This window comes from Oncorhynchus kisutch, linkage group LG5 (genome assembly GCF_002021735.2).
Source record: "Oncorhynchus kisutch isolate 150728-3 linkage group LG5, Okis_V2, whole genome shotgun sequence".
Lineage (NCBI taxonomy): Eukaryota > Metazoa > Chordata > Actinopteri > Salmoniformes > Salmonidae > Oncorhynchus > Oncorhynchus kisutch.
Window position 1 is genome coordinate 10,065,726 of NC_034178.2, and position 19,431 is coordinate 10,085,156.

The 19,431-nt window shown below is 40.5% G+C and overlaps 1 protein-coding gene and 1 long non-coding RNA gene across 3 annotated transcripts; one reads left to right on the forward strand and one right to left on the reverse strand.

Annotated features, from left to right (window-relative positions):
* Window positions 1–488: 488 nt before the first annotated feature.
* Window positions 489–5,565, reverse strand: LOC109890620 (gastrula zinc finger protein XlCGF48.2-like). 2 transcript variants are annotated; one of them, XM_031824361.1, is made up of 3 exons: window positions 5,072–5,565; window positions 2,891–2,927; window positions 489–2,639 (listed from the first exon to the last, which is right to left on the reverse strand). In XM_031824361.1, exons 1-3 carry the CDS (start codon window positions 5,376–5,378, stop codon window positions 2,615–2,617), a joined length of 369 nt encoding a protein of 122 aa, XP_031680221.1. In that variant the 5' UTR covers window positions 5,379–5,565; the 3' UTR covers window positions 489–2,614. The 2 variants fall into 2 exon arrangements, with proteins under 2 accessions (XP_031680221.1, XP_020338161.1); XM_020482572.2 differs by lacking the exon at window positions 2,891–2,927 and having other exon boundaries at window positions 5,072–5,556.
* Window positions 5,566–8,568: 3,003 nt separating this feature from the next.
* Window positions 8,569–15,113, forward strand: LOC109890107 (uncharacterized). The gene is made up of 2 exons (XR_002255370.2): window positions 8,569–9,072; window positions 10,991–15,113. It is a non-coding gene; the product is annotated as an uncharacterized LOC109890107 (long non-coding RNA).
* The last annotated feature ends 4,318 nt before the right edge of the window (window positions 15,114–19,431 follow it).

Genomic DNA, 19,431 nt, shown 5'->3' on the forward strand with positions numbered 1-19,431 from the left:
GAGTTGAAAGTCTGTGTTGCCCAGCAAAAGCCCCAAAACATCACTGCTCTAGAGGAGATCTGCATGGAGGAATGGGCCAAAATACCAGCAACAGTGTGTGGAAACCTTGTGAAGACTTACAGAAAACGGTTTGACCTCTGTCATTGCCAACAAAGGGTATATAAAAAAGTATTGAGATAAACTTTTGTTATTGACCAAATACTTATTTTCCACCATAATTTGCAAATAAATTCATTAAAAATCCTACAATGTGATTTTCTGGAGAGAAAAAATATATAATTTTGTCTGTCATAGTTGAAGTGTACCTATGATGAAAATTACAGGCCTCTCTCATCTTTAAGTGGGAGAACTTGCACAATTGGTGGCTGACTAAATACTTTTTTTGTCCCACTGTATAATGGTCAGGATAAAGATGGGTTAATAATTCAGCAATCAGGGGGGCAGAGAACTGCAGCAAAAATGGATAAAGCATATTAGCCCCAGGGGATTTTTTATTATTAAAAAAAAAACATTTTTACACATCAATCTTAAGCAAGGCATCTAGTACATCACAGATAGTAAATTGTTGAAATAAACAAAGATTCACTATAAGTTGACGGGTTAACAGTCGTGTCAGCTGGAGGCTGGCAGAGGGAAGAGCAGTTGATTGACTTACCAGGATCAATTAAACCAGTTTCTCTCAAGTAAAAAGCTTGCCGAGATAAAAAAAAAAAGATGATTAAAAGCATCACTTATCCCATTCTTCTCAGTTATGATGCCAGAGGCCTGCCTTGGCAGGGAAGAAGAGGAATGTGTTCTATTCAGCACATTGACTGTTTTCCAAAACTTAGAAGGATCACCAGCAGTCAGAGATTGCTTGATTAAGCTTCTGAAATCGAGATTGGACATCTGTTTCTCAATTGTCTGAAAGATTGTCAGTCCACTACAGTCAGTTTCCTTGAATTGGCCCAGGCCTGATTTCTCATCTGAATGAGCTCAGATTCAAGCCAAGGGTTAGATCAATCTTTGACTCTGAATTGTTTAAAAAGGGTGTGTGTATCTGCCAGAGGAATAAATATGGAGAATAAATTTTCTAGAGCCAACTCAGGGTCAGGAACACAGGAGACGATGGCTAAATCAGAGTAGAACGTGTCATGTTATGATGAACTTCACAGGGTGGTGAAAGTGCATGGTATGAGCTTGATGCTCCTTTCTCAAAAATATTGAGGGTCTTATTGACATGAAGATCGATGAATACAAATATTCTCACTCTTATCCATAAATCTCATCATGAAGGCTAGCCTACCCGCACAGCCTACCCTGTCTCTGCGACCTGTTGGTTAGAGAGCACGAGCCAAGACCAGAGTAGGCACATTTGCTATTTAAAGCAACAGTTTGTGACAAAACTATTCACATAGTTAGATTTTTATTTGGTACATGAAAACTTAAGCGAAAATGTACATTGTGTGCACCACGTCATCACACACTGATTTTTATCCACAACAAGTCTGCTTGGTGGAAACTGGTGGGAAAATGTGCATATTTTCTTTATGCAGAATTTAGAATATTCACATTAATATCTGTCGCCAATTGAATGGAAACCTAGCTAATGTTAAAGAAAGGCAGTTATGAAATATTTGCAAGTCATGGAAGCATGTGGTTCCTGCTCTTGGTCTCCTCATATTCTTACAATTATTGAAACATTTACAACAATCCCGACAGCGATTTATAGTTTATAGCTCATGTGATTTATCCTCACATGAACTCATGTGACTACCGCCAGTGCTGAAAGATGTGCTACTATAGCAACAATTATATGATTTCCCTTGTGTGAATCCTCATGTGCACGGTCAGACTATCTTTACGCCGAAAATATTTGCCACAATAATGACAGGAATAACATTTCTCTGTGTGAATCCTAATGTGAGACCTCAGATTACTAGGACGAGCAAAACATTTGCCACAGACCTGGCAGCAAAGTGGTTTTTCACCTGTGTGAATCCTCATATGAAGTGTCAGATCACCAACTCGATAGAAACATTTGCCACAATCATGACAGCGATGAGGTTTCTCCCCTGTGTGAGTCTTTCTGTGATAGTTTAGATACCCAATTTGAGTAAAACATTTGCCACATTCATCACAGCGATGCGGTTTCTTTCCTTTGTGGGCCTTCCTATGAGCATCCAGTTTTCCCATCTGAGTGAAACGTTCACCACAATCACTACAGCAAAATGGTTTCTCTTCTGTGTGACTCATTTGCACTGGTGACCTTAGATCCATGGTTTTTCTACCCTTCGAGCTTTGTCCTATTTCTGTCCATGTCTTCTTCAATTTGCACTGGGGATGAGAGTCACTTGTTGGCTCTGAGGAATTATCTTCCTTAGGTTCTGTTTTGATCTGTTCAGTTGAGGCCATTCTGTCTTCATATTCTTCACTTTGGGTTTGTGAGGACTGAGTTGGGTACTGATCATAGTCACTTTTCACCCAGGCAGGAGTGAATACAGAGTCTTCCTCCTCCTGGATGATCCTGAATTCCTCCTGTTCCACTTTAATCTGTATGGGGTTCCAGTCATCTTGCCCCAGGATGGGGCTCAACTCCTGCTTATAATGCTGCTGCTCAGGGGGAAACTCCACTTCAGAGACAATGAACTGCTGGAAATCTGAAGGGAAGGAGAAAGGATGAGTTAGAACTGAAATGCTAATTAGCTGGTTTTAGCAACGCTAGTATTTACACACTAGCAATGCTAGGAATTAGTTGGGTTTTTTTTTATTAAAAAACTGAAGTCTGCCGGAGGACAGAAGTTAAATTCAATTTAAACTGACTTCAATTTGGAAAAAAACATAATAGAAGGTAAATTAAACAGACTTTCCAAACATGGGTCTGTTGTAGACCCACTTCCTCTTCGCTTACCTCATGTCAAAATAAAAGTCCTGCACATGCACCATACCTGCACAGAAAAAAAAATCAACAAGTTGTGGGGGACTTTTTATTTTTTTACATGAGGTAAGCAGAGAGGAAGTGGGTCTACAACAGACCCATGTTTGGAAAGTCTGTTTAATTATACATTCCATTAGATTTTTGATTTTTTTATCCCCCCCCCCACCCTGCATAAGGACCAAACTTACAGACAATTGACAGAGTAGTGAAATAAAATGATATTTCTATTTATTCAGCTTTTTTGCAAGCTAATTCCCATCAACGCTGTTGTGCAAATACTAGCGCTGCTAAAAACATTTACACACCGATTAGGTAGGTGCTTATGCACCATTTGACATAACGGGGTCTAGGATAGGATGGCACAACCTTTAAGATAGTTCAGGATTTCGCTCTCATCTGTATTGTTGTCGATTGACCCAAACAGTTTTTCATGTGTGTATAATGGGCAATCATTTTACCAGTAGCCGCAATCTGACTCTAATGATTATAATGGAAGGCGCATTGCTCAATACTGCTCTAAACACCACTAATGGTCCATTTAAAGAAAGCAAAGGTAGTGCAGCGTGCGACTGTATTCAGTAATTTAAAGAACTAAACTTTTGCATAATTGGTCAGCTGTTCAATTAAGTTCTGGATCCCAAAAAGGTGTATTACTGCCACCAACTAGACGGGTTGGAAAAAACCAAGGTATAAATAAAACCCATACATGATAGAGAAAAGGTATTTAATCCACCCACAATAAAACACCACATTGACAAAACCCCAAATCTCCCACCTCCTTCAAAACTCCATATCTCCCTTCTCAGACTCTATGACCTGAGAGGGTGGTTTGGCTTGTGACAATAGTCCATGCAACTCCTTCGCCGAGAAGTATTTCATTTCCAAGAACCGCTCTGCCCCGTCCACAATGACATCTATGTTCCTGGACTTCCTCTCCACCTTGGCAGTGCCATTAATCCCCATAGCTATAAAGGCCACATTGCTAACCTTTAACATATCTGGGTCTTGCTGTTGAACAGCAAACCCTGCAGCCTTCAGTGAAGGCCTATCCAACACCATGGACTCTTCAGGAGCGCCATTCGAACCCTCAACCCTTTTAACAGCCACATCATATGAAATGCTCTGGACAGCCCCGAGTTTGGCCAGCTCATACTTTTTCACCCTTGTTGGGCATTCATGGTTCCCACCCCAATTGCAACAGGTCACCTTTTCATCACTTTTAAAACATATGATATGATCTTTTCCACAACTTGAACGTCTTGGCTTCTCCCTTTTGCAAACACTTGAAACATGTCCAAAATCTTTACAATCACACTGCATTGGTCTTGGAACAACAACAAAAAAATTCTTAGGAGATCTTAAAAACATTTTGTTCTAGGAGATAATATCAGTCAGTTAACATTACCCTTATGAATTCTGTGTGCTTGTTTTTATTAAATAAACGCTTCAAATTCACAAAAATCTTCATCAGGTAATGTAACATATCTCAAAACAAAATGTATGAAATCTCTTAAAGGGGCATTTATATTTTTATTTTATTTTCTCTTCATATTCATAATCTCCAGCCCCTCGTAAAATGATTTGGTTTTAAATATACTAAAGTATCAAAAGTTAATGTAATTGCTAAACTATACTTAAGTATCAAAAGTAAAAGTACAAATCATTTCAAATTCCTTATATTAAGCAAACGGCACAATTTTCTTGTTCTTTTTTTTTTACAGATAGCCAGGGGCACACTCTAAACACATAATTATTTTGCAAACAGTGTTGGAGTCTGCCAGATCAGAGGCAGTAGGGATGACCAGGGATGTTCTCTTGATAAGTGCGTTAATTGGACCATCATCCTGTCCTGGCATTCAAAATGAAACTAGTACTTTCGAGTGTCAATGTATGGAGAAAAAGTACATTACTTTCATTAGGAATGTAGTGAAGTAAAAGTTGTCAAAAATATAAAAAGTAAAGTACAGATACCCATACAAACTACTTATGTAGTACTTTAACGTATTTTTACTTAAGTACTTTACACCACTGCCATTGCTCTCTATTTGGAGTACAGCGCTACCGGGGAGAGAGAGAGAGAGATCAACTTGACCATTTCTTAGTTTACGATTAGGGCAAAGGCTGACAACAGCCAGTTACAAATCGATAGCCCACCTTTATCATCGTGAGTGTCGTCCGCATCATCGGCATTGGCCGTGGGGTAATTGCCCGAAGGACTGTTGTTTGGTGAGCCGCTGCTGACAGGCGTCTGACGTTCTTCGCCACTCACCGACATGTACCTCGACTCGGTCAGGCTGAGTTGCTTCTCTAGCATTTTGATTTGCTCTTTGCTTTGAGAGACTTCTACACTTAACGCTCCACAGCAATCCTCTACTAATTTGCAAATCTCTGTCACCGCAGCGGAGGTCAGAATGTCCATGACGGAGCTTATCCGTTGACGCAAACCACTCGTCTCAGACATTTTAAGCCCTTGGTTTTGTGAAACCGGTCACAACTACTGTAGAACTACTATGAAGATGAAAAACCTTTACAAAAAAATGTTTTACTCAGCTTGTTCAATAAATAGTAATATTGGTAAGAATATATGGCTTATTGTCAACACTTCGCCATCTTCGATAACTGTGACCTTCCTTGCGAGCGCATCCGGTTAGAGATAACAAAGCGCCACCTACCGCGTGGAGACTAGAAGGCGCATTACTCAGATAAATATTTGAGTACTTAACGTAACGTTGTATTTGTAGAATTATCTTACGGTATGAATTATTCATATAGTTTGCTGAATCGCTGTTTAATATTGAGTCAATCATGGCTTGTATTATGGTTATTGGTTATCATGTTATTAACTTGAATAAAGGATCTATCACTGGAGTAATCTTAACCTCAGACAAACTATGAGGTTGCATTAGTCTCAAGATCTGGTGCAAAGCAAAATGCAAAAGTCCTGCAGAGGCATATACAAAACTTCTGACAGTTATCAACTTTTGTTGATAATATTATATATATTAATTATTAAATATATATATATTAATCCTGCAGGATTCCTGCAGGTACCGACACAATTCCTTCACAGAGGCCCAAATTCCTGTAAGATTCCCGTGGAACTTTTTAGTAAGGGATTTGTTTTCTTTCCTTGTTTTTCCCAGTTAACCATCCTCATATTCATTCATCCTAACATCCATTCATCATTCATCTTAATATCCATATATCATTCATCCTGCAATATCCTTTCATGATTCAAACTGCAATAATAAAATGGCACCAGACCATTCAACATGATAGCCTCAACTCAAACCAGCAACAGTTACAGTGGGGCAAAAAAAGTATTTAGTCAGCAACCAATTGTGCAAGTTCGCCCACTTAAAAAGATGAGAGAGGCCTGTAATTTTCATCATAGGTACACTTCAACTATGACAGACAAAATTAGAAAGAAAATCCATAAAATCACATTGTAGGATTTTTTATGAATTTATTTGCAAATTATGGTGGAAAATAAGTATTTGGTCAATAACAAAAGTTTATCTCAATACTTTGTTATATACCCTTTGTTGGCAATGACAGAGGTCAAACGTTTTCTGTAAGTCTTCACAAGATTTCCACACACTGTTGCTGGTATTTTGGCCCATTCCTCCATGCAGATCTCCTCTAGAACAATGATGTTTTGGGGCTGTTGGACTTTCAACTCCCTCCAAAGATTTTCTATGGGGTTGAGATCTGGAGACTGGCTAGGCCACTCCAGGACCTTGAAATGCTTCTTACGAAGCCACTACTTCGTTGCCCGGGCGGTATGTTTGGGATCATTGTCATGCTGAAAGACCCAGCCAAGTTTCATCTTCAATGCCCTTGCTGATGGAAGGAGGGTTTCACTCAAAATCTCACGATACATGGCCCCATTCCTTCTTTCCTTTCCACGGATCAGTCATCCTGGTCCCCTTGCAGAAAAACAGCCCCAAAGCATGATGTTTCCACCCCCATGCTTCACAGTAGGTATGGTGTTCTATGGATGCAACTCAGCATTCTTTGTCCTCCAAACACGACGAGTTGAGTTTTTACCAAAAAGTTATATTTTGGTTTCATCTGACCATATGCCATTCTCCCAATCTTCTTCTGGATCATCCAAATGCTCTCTAGCAAACTTCAGATGGGCCTGGACATGTACTGGCTTAAGCAGGGGGACACGTCTGGCACTGCAGGATTTGAGTCCCTGGCGGCGTAGTGTGTTACTGATGGTAGGCTTTGTTACTTTGGTCCTAGCTCTCTGCAGGTCATTCACTAGGTCCCCCCGTGTGGTTCTGGGATTTTTGCTCACCGTTCTTGTGATCATTTTGACCCCACGGGGTGAGATCTTGCGTGGAGCCGCAGATCGAGGGAGATTATCAGTGGTCTTGTATGTCTTCCATTTCCTAATAATTGCTCCCACAGTTGATTTCTTCAAACCAAGCTGCTTACCTAGTGCAGATTCAGTCTTCCCAGCCTGGTGCAGGTCTACAATTTTGTTTCTGGTGTCCTTTGACAGCTCTTTGGTCTTGGCCATAGTGGAGTTTGGAGTGTGACTGTTTGAGGTTGTGGACAGGTGTCTTTTATTCTGATAACAAGTTCAAAGAGGTGCCATTAATACAGGTAACGAGTGGAGGACAGAGGAGCCTCTTAAAGATGACCTGGCCTCCACAATCACCCTACCTCAATCCAATTGAGAAGGTTTGGGATGAGTTGGATTGCAGAGTGAAGGAAAAGCAGCCAACAAGTGCTCAGCATATGTGGGAACTCCTTCAAACTGTTGGAAAAGCATTCCAGGTGAAGCTGGTTGAGAGAATGCCAAGAGTTTGCAAAGATCCCATCAAGGGAAAGAGTGGCTACTTTGAAGAATCTGAAATATAAAATATATTTTGACTTGTTTAACACTTGTTTGGTTACTACATGATTCCATATGTGTTATTTCCTATTTTTGATGTCTTCACTATTATCCTACAATGTAGAAAATAGTAAAAATATAGAAAAACCCTGTGTGTTCAAACGTTTGACTGGTACTGTAGGTGTTCTTACATAGGTATTTCTCTTGTCCAGGTGGCATAGGGCAGTGCAATAACGTAATCCGTGGATCTGTTGGGGCGGTATCCACTTTGTCCCTTTACTGTCGCTTTGCCTCTTTGATTGCCTTACGGAAGTCTGAGCTAGTCTGTTTGTACAGTATATGTCCATGTTCCCAGTCACCTTGCCATGGTTAAATGCGGTGGTTCTCGCTTTCAGTTTTGCTCAAATTCTGACATCCTTCCACAGTTTATGGTTTGGATAAGTTCTAATCGTCACAGTGGGAACAGCATCCTCTATGCACTTGCTGATTAATATGTCTGTTACCCAAAATAAATTACATTCAAAAATCTATGTTGGAGATGGACTGTTGAGGCCTTTTGCTCCAATGGGAGCAAACAGGAATAAGTCAAGAAAATTAGACTTCAGTCCCCCATGAAATAACACCATATATATATTCTACAGTCCCTGGTGATTAATCCTAACCACACTTTTACTTTGGCACCTAGAATATTTATCTTTTTATAAACCAATATGTGATTTATAGGTGTGTAGTGTATTGCATTTGGACCAACGGAGTGGGTGGAACAGAAAGTAATATAGACCTCAGTCCCTCATGAAATATCACCATATATACGGTATTGGTACTGTAGATTTTACAGACCCTGGAGGGTGATCCCAACCCCACTTCTACTTTGGCACCTAGAATAGTTTTTTCTCTATAAGCCAATATGTATTTTATGTATACAGTGTATTGCATTGGGGGCATTTATTTGACATTGGAACATGTTTTAAAACACAAATGTAATGCAAATTAACATTTCTGAACTTCCGTGACCCGGAAATACTTGTTTTAGTGTTGCTGATGAGACGCTGGTAGCGCTGATTCTGTATATCATTTTTTGAAGCGGATTTGTTTTGTTTGTGATCAACGTGTTTTTTTTCGTGGACAAAGCCATATTCGTTGAATCCTCAACTATCAATCCATTGAAAATGTCTCAACTACAGTTACTGCGTGAATTTTTAAATGATCGTGTAATGGCTGCTGCTGTCGAAATTTTCGGGGTAGTTGAGAAAACTAGCTGAGTACCAAGAGGAAAATGATCGTCTACGGAGACTGCTGCGGATAGGTTCGTATGTACAACACAACCATGTGTGATCGCCTCATTCTACAATGTTTTAGAAATATATTATTTTCGACAGTGTTATTAAGCCGTCAATGTTTCGTGATTATCGGTGTCGTAAACTTCTAGTTAACGTTAGCATTTCGCCTGTTTGACATTTCTTTGGAAATACTAGCTACTATTATCGGGTATTTGATAAGCGGTTTAGCAATATAAACGTTTCATCGGTATTTGCTCCCCAGTTAGTGGCCACCTGGTTAGTTGGTTAGTTTTTCGGTTTAAAAACATGTACTTACCTGTCCACCTTTCATACCCTGCTGCCTCACCAACATATTTTTCAGTGTTGGAACCAAATACAGTTGTACAGATGCATCTTATGTTTTGACAAATTAGACACTAGTTTAATGCTAAAATATGAAGGAATACGAATAATAGACATTAAATAAACATGTATTGACGTGAACAGTAAAACACTGTGTTGCAGTGATACACTTGGAATGAAAACAAGACATTTGAATAAATATATATTAAATTGCATATATTAGATTCATAAATGCATACATCAAAGCAAACAAGACAACTAAATCCCGACCTCCATCCCTATATTGTCACACATATCGCATTAAATGTCCAGCTCCACTGCCCTCTCTGGGTCCCGCAGCACACAACAGCAGTGGATGCAGTGCTGGCAGAAGTCACAGCACACAACAGCAGTGGGTGCAGTGCTGGCAGAAGCACACACTTGGCACCTCCGACTCACGCTCCTGAGGGGAGCTTGCAGATGGATCACGCTCCCGCAGCGGGCACAGCAGATGGTGTTTTCAGCTACTTGTATTTGAAAAATAAAATAAAATTGATGAGCGTGGAGGTATTACGTCAACAATAGTAGTTGAAACAACTGAGAGAAGATTGTGAAGTACCCGAGGGTGGCGTGACAGAGGTAGCCGTAGGAGCTTTTCTTTTCTCGTTAGTATCGTGGCAAGGAACCAAAACACAGAGCGGATTTAACTTCTTCAGGAAAACAGACCTAATGTAACATGTGGAAACAAACATCATTATATTTCCATCCAGAGTCACATTTATTTATTTTCCAAGCTATAGCACACAATATTTTACATACAGCAGGTTTTTAAAGGACCGAAGTATTATCTGCTTCATGTTTTCATTTTTGCCTATCGCATTAGGCAGAGCATGTGTCATGCTGCTCCTCTAGAGGAAGCTACAGGGGTTTTTGAAGGAGGTGGAAACTGGTGCTAAGGGCTATAGATATATGAAGAAAATAAAAAAGTGTTAAACATAGCCGTTTATAAAACACATGCATAACAGTAACTATTTATTCATTTAACATGTTTACCTCTGGAGGTGGTGGTTTACTAGTATGGAGAAAACTCTTCTATATCACAAAAACCTGGAAGTGATTTGAATTTATAATTTTTTTTAAATGGACAATTTTTTACAAATAAATTGCTTTTTCTCTTTAGTTTATTGAGAGGTAATTGGAAATATATTCTAGATTTGCAATCTGTGATTGGTACATACATTTTTTTTTAACCTTAAAATGAATGATATACCCATGGATTCTTGAAGAATATAATTTATGGATGCCTCGAACCCCAAATTTAAGCTTGTTTTACTACAGTGTTTCTAAACAATGTAATTGTAAACAAACACTTTATAGCCTCAACATGTTTAAAACTGTCATTTTGATATCATAGCTGGTCAGTCCTTTTCACCCATAGCGCTGTCTATGAATTTGACAGTGGTTCCATTTAGAAAGCCTCACCCCTTTAACAAAACAGTGACGGGGTACCCGCTTTGTTATTGTTTGAACTGCAGATTGCTCCTTTCAATTCAAATTCACTGTAACCCTGATGTCTAAAGGCTGGATAACCTTAGCCCCCCCCACCCCCTTCATTCCTTCCAGATTCCTTGCAGCTCTCTCTTGCTGTCTCTGAAGAGGAGGTTCTCCCTGAGCATCAGCACTGTGAGCAGGAGTGAAGCTTCAGTCTGGGGCAAGAGAACACTGAAGCCACACAGATTAAAGAGGGGCACAGGGGCACATCAGTCAGGAGGAAGAACAGCTTCAAGAGCTCTTTGATACCAAACACACAATATTCACTCCTGCCTGTGTGACAAGTAAATGTGGTCAGGAGGACCCCTTGACTCCTCCTCAAATCCAGACTGTGGAGAACAGAGAGTGTGACCCTAAACAATTGAATCTCACACCTTTTGGCACTGTGACTCAGCTAAAGGCTCTCAATATTCCCTGTGACCCTCTAAATAATCAAAACGATAGCATCCAGCCACAGCACAGCCGAAAGCAGTGACGCAATAGGACTCGATAGCAGCCCAACATTAGATCCCAGCCCACCACTGGATCACAACCCATCATTTAAGAAACACAGATACAAACCCAGCAACACAGCTATAAAAACTCTCAGCTGCTGTGTCTGTGGTGAAACCTTTGCTCTAAAATCTGACCTGCAGATGCATGTGACTCTCGCCAAGAAGAAACCCAGTGAATGCCAATTCTGCAAAAATTTCTACAACTCTACCTGCAAACTGAAGGCCCATGTCAGACTGTGTCATGGTGGGAAAACCAGCACCTACCCCTTTTTTGACAAGACCTTCAAACTTGAAGGAGTTCTGTCCAAGCACATGATGATTCACACAGGAGATAAATGATTTAGCTGTGGTGACTGCGAGAAAAGCTTTAATCGCAGGGGGAACCTAACTCAACATATACCGACTCACACAGGGGAGAAATCATTTAGTTGTGCTGACTGTGGGAAAAGCTTCAGTCGCAAGAGGAACCTAACCAAACATGTTTGGACTCAGACAGGAGAGAAACCATTTAGCTGTGGTGACTGCGGAAAGAGCTTCAATCGCAAGCAGTTCCTAAACATGCATAAATTGGCGTTATGGCTGGAAAATGCCATTGGGCCTGTTTTTATGAGGAAATTGCAAACTAAAGTGCGTTTTACACTAGCGCCACCTAAACACCAGCCCAATATAGAGCCCTATGTGATAAAACAAGCAATGTGTAGTGTAGAGAATCATTGTAGCATCTAAACAGCTGTGAAATATAATTTTAAAAAACAAAAATATTGTATTTTCAGCTGTTTTGAAGCTGGTGTACAATACCGAAAGTAAAAGACGCAATAAACTTAAGAACGGAAGCAGAGAAATAGTGCACATAGAACAGATCTACCACTTTTTAGACTTGCTTTCAATGAGAATGACACATTTATAACTTACATTTCTATGTGAATTTGGTCAGGTCAATAAAAAGTTAAATATTGCTGCTTTCATTTTTTTCCCCCATAGGTATGGCATAGGTATTTAGGGCTCCTGAGTGGCGCAGCCGTCCAAGTCACGGCATTTCAGTGCACGAGGCGTCGCTACAGACCCTGGTTCAATTTCAGGCTGCATCACACCCGGCCGTGATTGGGAGTCCCATAGGGACACAATTGGCCCAGCGTTGTTAGGGTTTGGCTGGGGTAGGCCGTCATTGTGAATTAGTTATTAACTGACTTGGCCTAGTTAAATAAAGGTTACATTTAAAAAATGAAAATGGCACCATTCTCCATGCACGGTTATTTATAAACTGATAAGGGATATTGATAAGAGCATATACTTTATTACTGCGGAAAACACATGTGAAGCAAACTCAGATACAAATCAACGTGAATGGTATTTTTCCCCTTTTCCCACTGTGAAGTAAGGAATGCTGTCTTTATGAAGAATTGTAATTGTATACTTATAACTTGCAGGATTGCAGATAATGTACACTATTTCCCCTATTATAATTATATTGTACAATACTTCAAACATTACCATTGAAGAACTGAATGTGTCAACTTTTAGAATGAACCATAGTATTTGTTTTTTTGTTGCGTAAAGGCTCTGCAACCATATTTTTCCTTTTTAGTAGCCTAGGATTCATAAATACTTCCCTTTAACATAAATAATGTGCAATATCAGTGTGGTTTTAAATCTACCCTTGGGTTCTGAAACTGAGATCAATATGCCTGTCTTTCATTGATCTCCATATTCTGAAAGCAGTCGCTTCCTACTGTTCAGGAGTATTTCTCATTCATTTTGACCCAATGCTGCTCGTTCATGATATTGATTGGATCTTCTGGGAAGTAAACCACCTAGTCAGCCTTCTTCCACCTCACAAACATTTCACGACTGAGACCCTCTCTTACTGACCCCACTGCTGAAACCCTCATTCACGCCCTTGTTGTATCCGGCCTGGACTACTGCAACACTATTCTCTACCGACTCCCCGACAAAACACTGGACAGACTTCAACACATTCAAAACACAGGTGCACAAGTCCTCTCACACACCAGACCTTGACCACAACTCTCATAAAACTTCACCGGCTCCCCGTTCACTACAGAGTCATCTTCAAATTGCTTGCATACGAAGTGTTCAATGGACACATACCTCACTGACCTCATGCACCCATACACTCCCACCCGTTCACTGCGCTCCTCTGACACTGGCCTCCCCACCAACCCTCGCACCAGATTTCGCTCCATGGGAGACCGACCATGCTTTTAGTAGTGCAGCCCCCAATTCTGGAACACCATCTCCATCTCAGAACCTCACAATCCATACACACATTCAAGTCCACACTAAAGAGACACCTTCACACAGGCATGTCTTTTATCTTCTGTCTAGTTCACTTAAATGGTTAGTCTGTCCTTATGTTTTGTGTACTTTTATGTACTTGCTTATTTTAATGTGATTTTATAGATTTAAATATATATATATTTTTTTACATGTGCTGATTATCTTGCTATGGACTCTATTTAGTCCCTGTCGCTGAAGCGTTACAGATTGTATGACAGGCATTTTGAAGGTAATTTCCGATTAGCCGACATATGCATTGTTTACCCTGAATGCAGTTTCCGCTAATGTGGGGACATTGAAATTTAAAAGGTAATCACGCTGTAAAGCTGAACTTCCGTAATACGGATTAAATAGAGCCTTATTTAAAGTGACTTTGGGTGTCTTGAAAAGCGCTTAAAATGCAAAGGATTAGTATTATGATTTACTGTCGACTCCTGTTAAGTGCATTTTATATAAGTGCAAACTCTAGGCTCTATTGAATCCGTATCACGGAAGTTCAGCGTTACAGTGTGATTGAAATGTGAAGGCAATGTTAGCGGAGACTGCGATTACTATATGTCGGCTCAACCTTTTACATTTTATATTGTTAAATCTGTGAGGCTTCAGCGATACAGATGAATAAAACCCTGTGTCAAGTGCGTTACACCGTTTTCCCAGTCCCAATTCAACAACATTCTTTGTAACTATTTATATCTGCATTCACTGGTTTAGCACACACTGTCACAGTCACCAGTTTTTACAATGGACTTGTTTGAGTGGAAAGGCTGAAGCAACCGACTGCAAACAAAAATCGAGTCAAGTTGGGGAGATGCATCTGCTACAGCCGAAAGTTGGACACTGATGTGGTTTCCAACAGCGAGGCTCAGTGCAACATGGCAGTGCTGCCGTTGTTTATGAAAGTTGAAATAAACATGTCCCCATATCTCACACTCACAAACTGTAAATGGACTGAATATGTGTACATTGTACCATCAATTGGGGAGAGAGAGACTCAAAAAATCACATTAATTTGTACATATCTGCTGTATACATATGAATTGCAGCAAAGCTGCTTCCTCTTTCAGTCATGGCTTTCGTCCCACTCGTCAAGTGTTTTTGTTTGACCCGCACGAGTAGTGCCTCCCACAATGCAGGCGATGACCGCAAACTGCAGCTGGCGAGGAGCAACTGCAGAAAATTGAAGTCGACTGCAGTCGAAACTTCACGACCTTTGATGGTTGTTGTAAAGTTCATGTAGGCTCAAGTCGGATCCTCTTTGTCCCCATAATGCGATGTACTTTGAAAGGCTTGACAAAGGTGATCCACTCGAATGCGCCCAATGTGTTGTCTTTCAAATTAAGTTCATGCAAGAAATGATCATTCCAGATCACCTTATTACTTATTATAACTTTCCCACGTGTAGTTAGTTATATAGTTCCATTATCTCTGGTCTATACCTTATAGTGTATGGGGACCAGAGGAGGCTGGTGGGAGGAGCTATAGGAAGCTGTCTGATTGTAATGGCTGGAATGGAATCAATGGAATGGTATCAAACACAAACATGGAAAGCACATTTTTGACTCTGTTCCATTTCTTCCATTCCAGCCATTACAATGAGCCCGTCCTCCTATGCTGTGGTGCGTTTCTGGTCTTACCACCTGCTGATACAAACAGAAAAATAACACAATCGGGAAGTGAAACTGCCAGTTATAGAAGATGACCATACAACATAATCAAGTTAAAAACTGTGAACAATAGTAACTATTTGAAGTATTACAAATAGCCAAAGGCATACAGTATATTATTCACCCAAGAACCGGGTCTCCACTCTCAGGTGGAAGTTACAAAATGTGCCTCTCACACACAAGGCACAGTCATGTTTCTGGTGGGCTACACAATGAACCATACAAGTTCTGATCTCAGTGTAAAGATTGTTTCACAGAATGGAAAATGACAGGTTATGTAGAATATGTCCTGATTATAGCCTTTAATGGAGAGCGGGCCTCAGAGCTCCCAAAGTAAAGGTCAATCAAGTGTGTCCTCGGGTGAGCCTGTAGGCTTTAGGATTTTGGCTTTGTTTTGAAGCAATCATTTGACTTGTATGGTTCCTCCTCTGTGTGTCCTCTGATGACTATTCAATGCACTTCTGGCACTAAAGCATTTTCTACAGAAAACGTGGAAGATTCCTCCCCTGTGTGAATGTCTCATACGCAGTGTCAAATGAAAGGCAATTGTGAAAGATTTGCTAGTCATGGTATTAATGTGGTTCCTCCCCTCCGTCTCCCCAGACGATTCAGATTGGAAGGAGTGAAAGATATATAGAAATATAGTTGATCACTAATGTGATTACCTCCCGTGCTAAAAGACCTGCCACTAAAGTGACAATGAAAGGATTTATCTCATGTGAATCCTCATATGCCTCGTCAGACTACTTTTATGACACAAATATTAGCCACAATAATGACAGCCTTAACATTTTCCCTTGTGTGAATCATACTGTGATACTTCAGAGAACTAACCTGAGCAGAACGTTTGCCACAGACCTGTCAGCGATATGATTTCTCCCCTGTGTGAATCTTGCTATGACTATTCAGATAACAAACTCGAAGGACACGTGATAGTTAAGATATCCTACTTGAAAAAAACATTTGCCACATTCCCCACAGCGATGCAGACTCTCTCAGGAGTGTATCATGATCCTATGAAAACTCAGTTGTCCCATCTAAGTGAAGCATTCACCACAATCATTACAGCAAAATGATTTCTCCTCGTGCAAAATCGGATTTATTGTCTTAGGAAAACGTCTGCCACAATATTGACAGCGATATGGTTTCTCTTATATGTGACTCCCTTGTACTGGTGGTTTCAGATCCATGGATTTTCTACCCTTAGAGCAGATAGTCAAGCTTAGTCAGTGTCTCATACGCAGTGTCAAATGAAAGGCAGTTGTGAAAGATTTGCCAGTCATGGTATTAAGGTGGTTCCTCTCCTCCGTCTCCCCAGATGATTCAGATTGGAAGGAGTGAAAGATATATAGAAATATAGTTTATCACTACTGTGATTACCTCCAGTGCTAAAAGACCTGCCACTAAAGTGACAATGAAAGGATTTCTCAAGTGAATCCTCATTTGCCTCGTCAGACTGGGGCTCCACTCCTGCTTACAATGCTGTTGCTCAGGGGAAAGCCCCTCTTCAGAGACATTGAACTGCTGGAAACCTGAAGGAGAAAGGGTAAGTTAGAACTTACACGGTGATGAGACCGACGTTGATGGACTATCTGACATAAGCTCATGGGGTCTAGGATAGGATATGTTCAGGAATTGGCATCTTACCTGTACTGTTGTCTATTGACCCAAACAGAGCAATCATTTTACCATCAGCCGCAATCTGACTCGACTGATAATAATGGAAGGGGCATAGCTCAATACTGGTCTAATTAAAAAAAAAGCAAAGGTAGTACAGTGAGCGACTTTGTCTTCAGAGGTTGTATATAATTTCAATTGTTTATTCTATTTACAATTAAAACGATTCATATTGACTCGATTTGTGATGAGAATCATAATAGATGATTCCGCTTTATTTCGCTATATGAATCCAGGATGGATTGAAGAGTTAGAATATTAGACACCAACCCTGATCAGACCAGGGAAATGCCAGTCAAATATCAGGAGGGAGATCGCTTGATTAACAGTGGCCTGCAGTTGAAGGGCTGTAGTGCAGACAGACCACAAACTGCTGCCAGCTGCGGGCCGGCAACTGTCTGTCGGAGGCGGCACTAGTAAAGTGCATTAGCTGATGGAATAAAACGGCTCTCATCATTAGCCATTGACAACATGGTGCTATTTAGCCGCAAGCAGCAGATTTTTAACCAACATTTACATGGCGAAACTTTCTTCATTCTCGACTTGGAAGTTTTACAAGACAATTATTAGTGTCTTCTAAACTGCCATCGCTAGTTGCAGGTAGAACGTTTGAATTTAGAAAATGCTCCATTATTAAATAAAATACATTTTTGTTCCATTAAATAATCCAACAATGTACAGTGGGGCAAAAAAGTACAGTGCCTTGCGAAAGTATTCGGCCCCCTTGAACTTTGCGACCTTTTGCCACATTTCAGGCTTCAAACATAAAGATATAAAACTGTATTTTTTTGTGAAGAATCAACAACAAGTGGGACACAATCATGAAGTGAAAGGACATTTATTGGATATTTCAAACTTTTTTAACAAATCAAAAACTGAAAAATTGGGCGTGCAAAATTATTCCATTGTAGATATCTGATATCTTTATGTTTGAAGCCTGAAATGTGGCAAAAGGTCGCAAAGTTCAAGGGGGCCGAATACTTTCGCAAGGCACTGTATTTAGTCAGCCACCAATTGTGCAAGTTCTCCCACTTAAAAAGATGAGAGAGAGGCCTGTAATTTTCATCATAGATACACTTCAACTATGACAGATTTTCTTTCTTCAGAAAATCACATTGTAGGATTTTTTATGAATTTATTTGCAAATTATGGTGAAAAATAAGTTTTTGGTCACCTACAAACAAGCAAGATTTCTGGCTCTCACAGACCTGTAAACTTCTTCTTTAAGAGGCTCCTCTGTCCTCCACTCGTTACCTGTATTAATGGCACCTGTTTGAACTTGTTATCAGTATAAAAGACACCTGTCCACAACCTCAAACAGTCACACTCCAAACTCCACTATGGCCAAGACCAAAGAGCTGTCAAAGGACACCAGAAACAAAATTGTAGACCTGCACCAGGCTGGGAAGACTGCAATAGGCAATAGGTAATCAGCTTGGTTTGAAGAAATCAACTGTGGGAGCAATTATTAGGAAATGGAAGACATACAAGACCACTGATAATCTCCCTCGATCTGGGGCTCCACGCAAGATCTCACCCCGTGTGGTCAAAATGATCACAAGAACGGTGAGCAAAAATCCCAGAACCACACGGGGGGACCTAGTGAATGACCTGCAGAGAGCTGTGACCAAAGTAACAAAGCCTACCATCAGTAACACACATTACGCCGCCAGGGACTCAAATCCTGCAGTGCCAGACGTGTCCCCCTGCTTAAGCCAGTACATGTCCAGGCTCATCTGAAGTTTGCTAGAGAGCATTTGGATGATCCAGAAGAAGATTGGGAGAATGTCATATGGTCAGATGAAACCAAAATATAACTTTTTGGTAAAAACTCAACTTGTCATGTTTGGAGGACAAAGAATGCTGAGTTGCATCCAAAGAACACCATACCTACTGTGAAGCATGGGGGTGGAAACATCATGCTTTGGGGCTGTTTTTCTGCAAAGGGACCAGGACGACTGATCCGTGTAAAAGAAAGAATGAATGGGACCATGTATTGTGAGATTTTGAGTGAAAACCTCCTTCCATCAGCAAGGGCATTGAAGATGAAACGTGGCTGGGTCTTTCAGCATGACAATGATCCCAAACACACCGCCTGGGCAACGAAGGAGTGGCTTCGTAAGAAGCATTTCAAGGTCCTGGAGTGGCCTAGCCAGTCTCCAGATCTCAACCCCATAGAAAATCTTTGGAGGGAGTTGAAAGTCTTTAGTGCTTTAGAGGAGATCTGCATGGAGGAATGGGCCAAAATACCAGCAACAGTGTGTGAAAACCTTGTGAAGACTTACAGAAAACGTTTGACCTCTGTCATTGCCAACAAAGGGTATATAACAAAGTATTGAGATAAAATGTTGTTATTGACCAGATACTTATTTTCCACCAT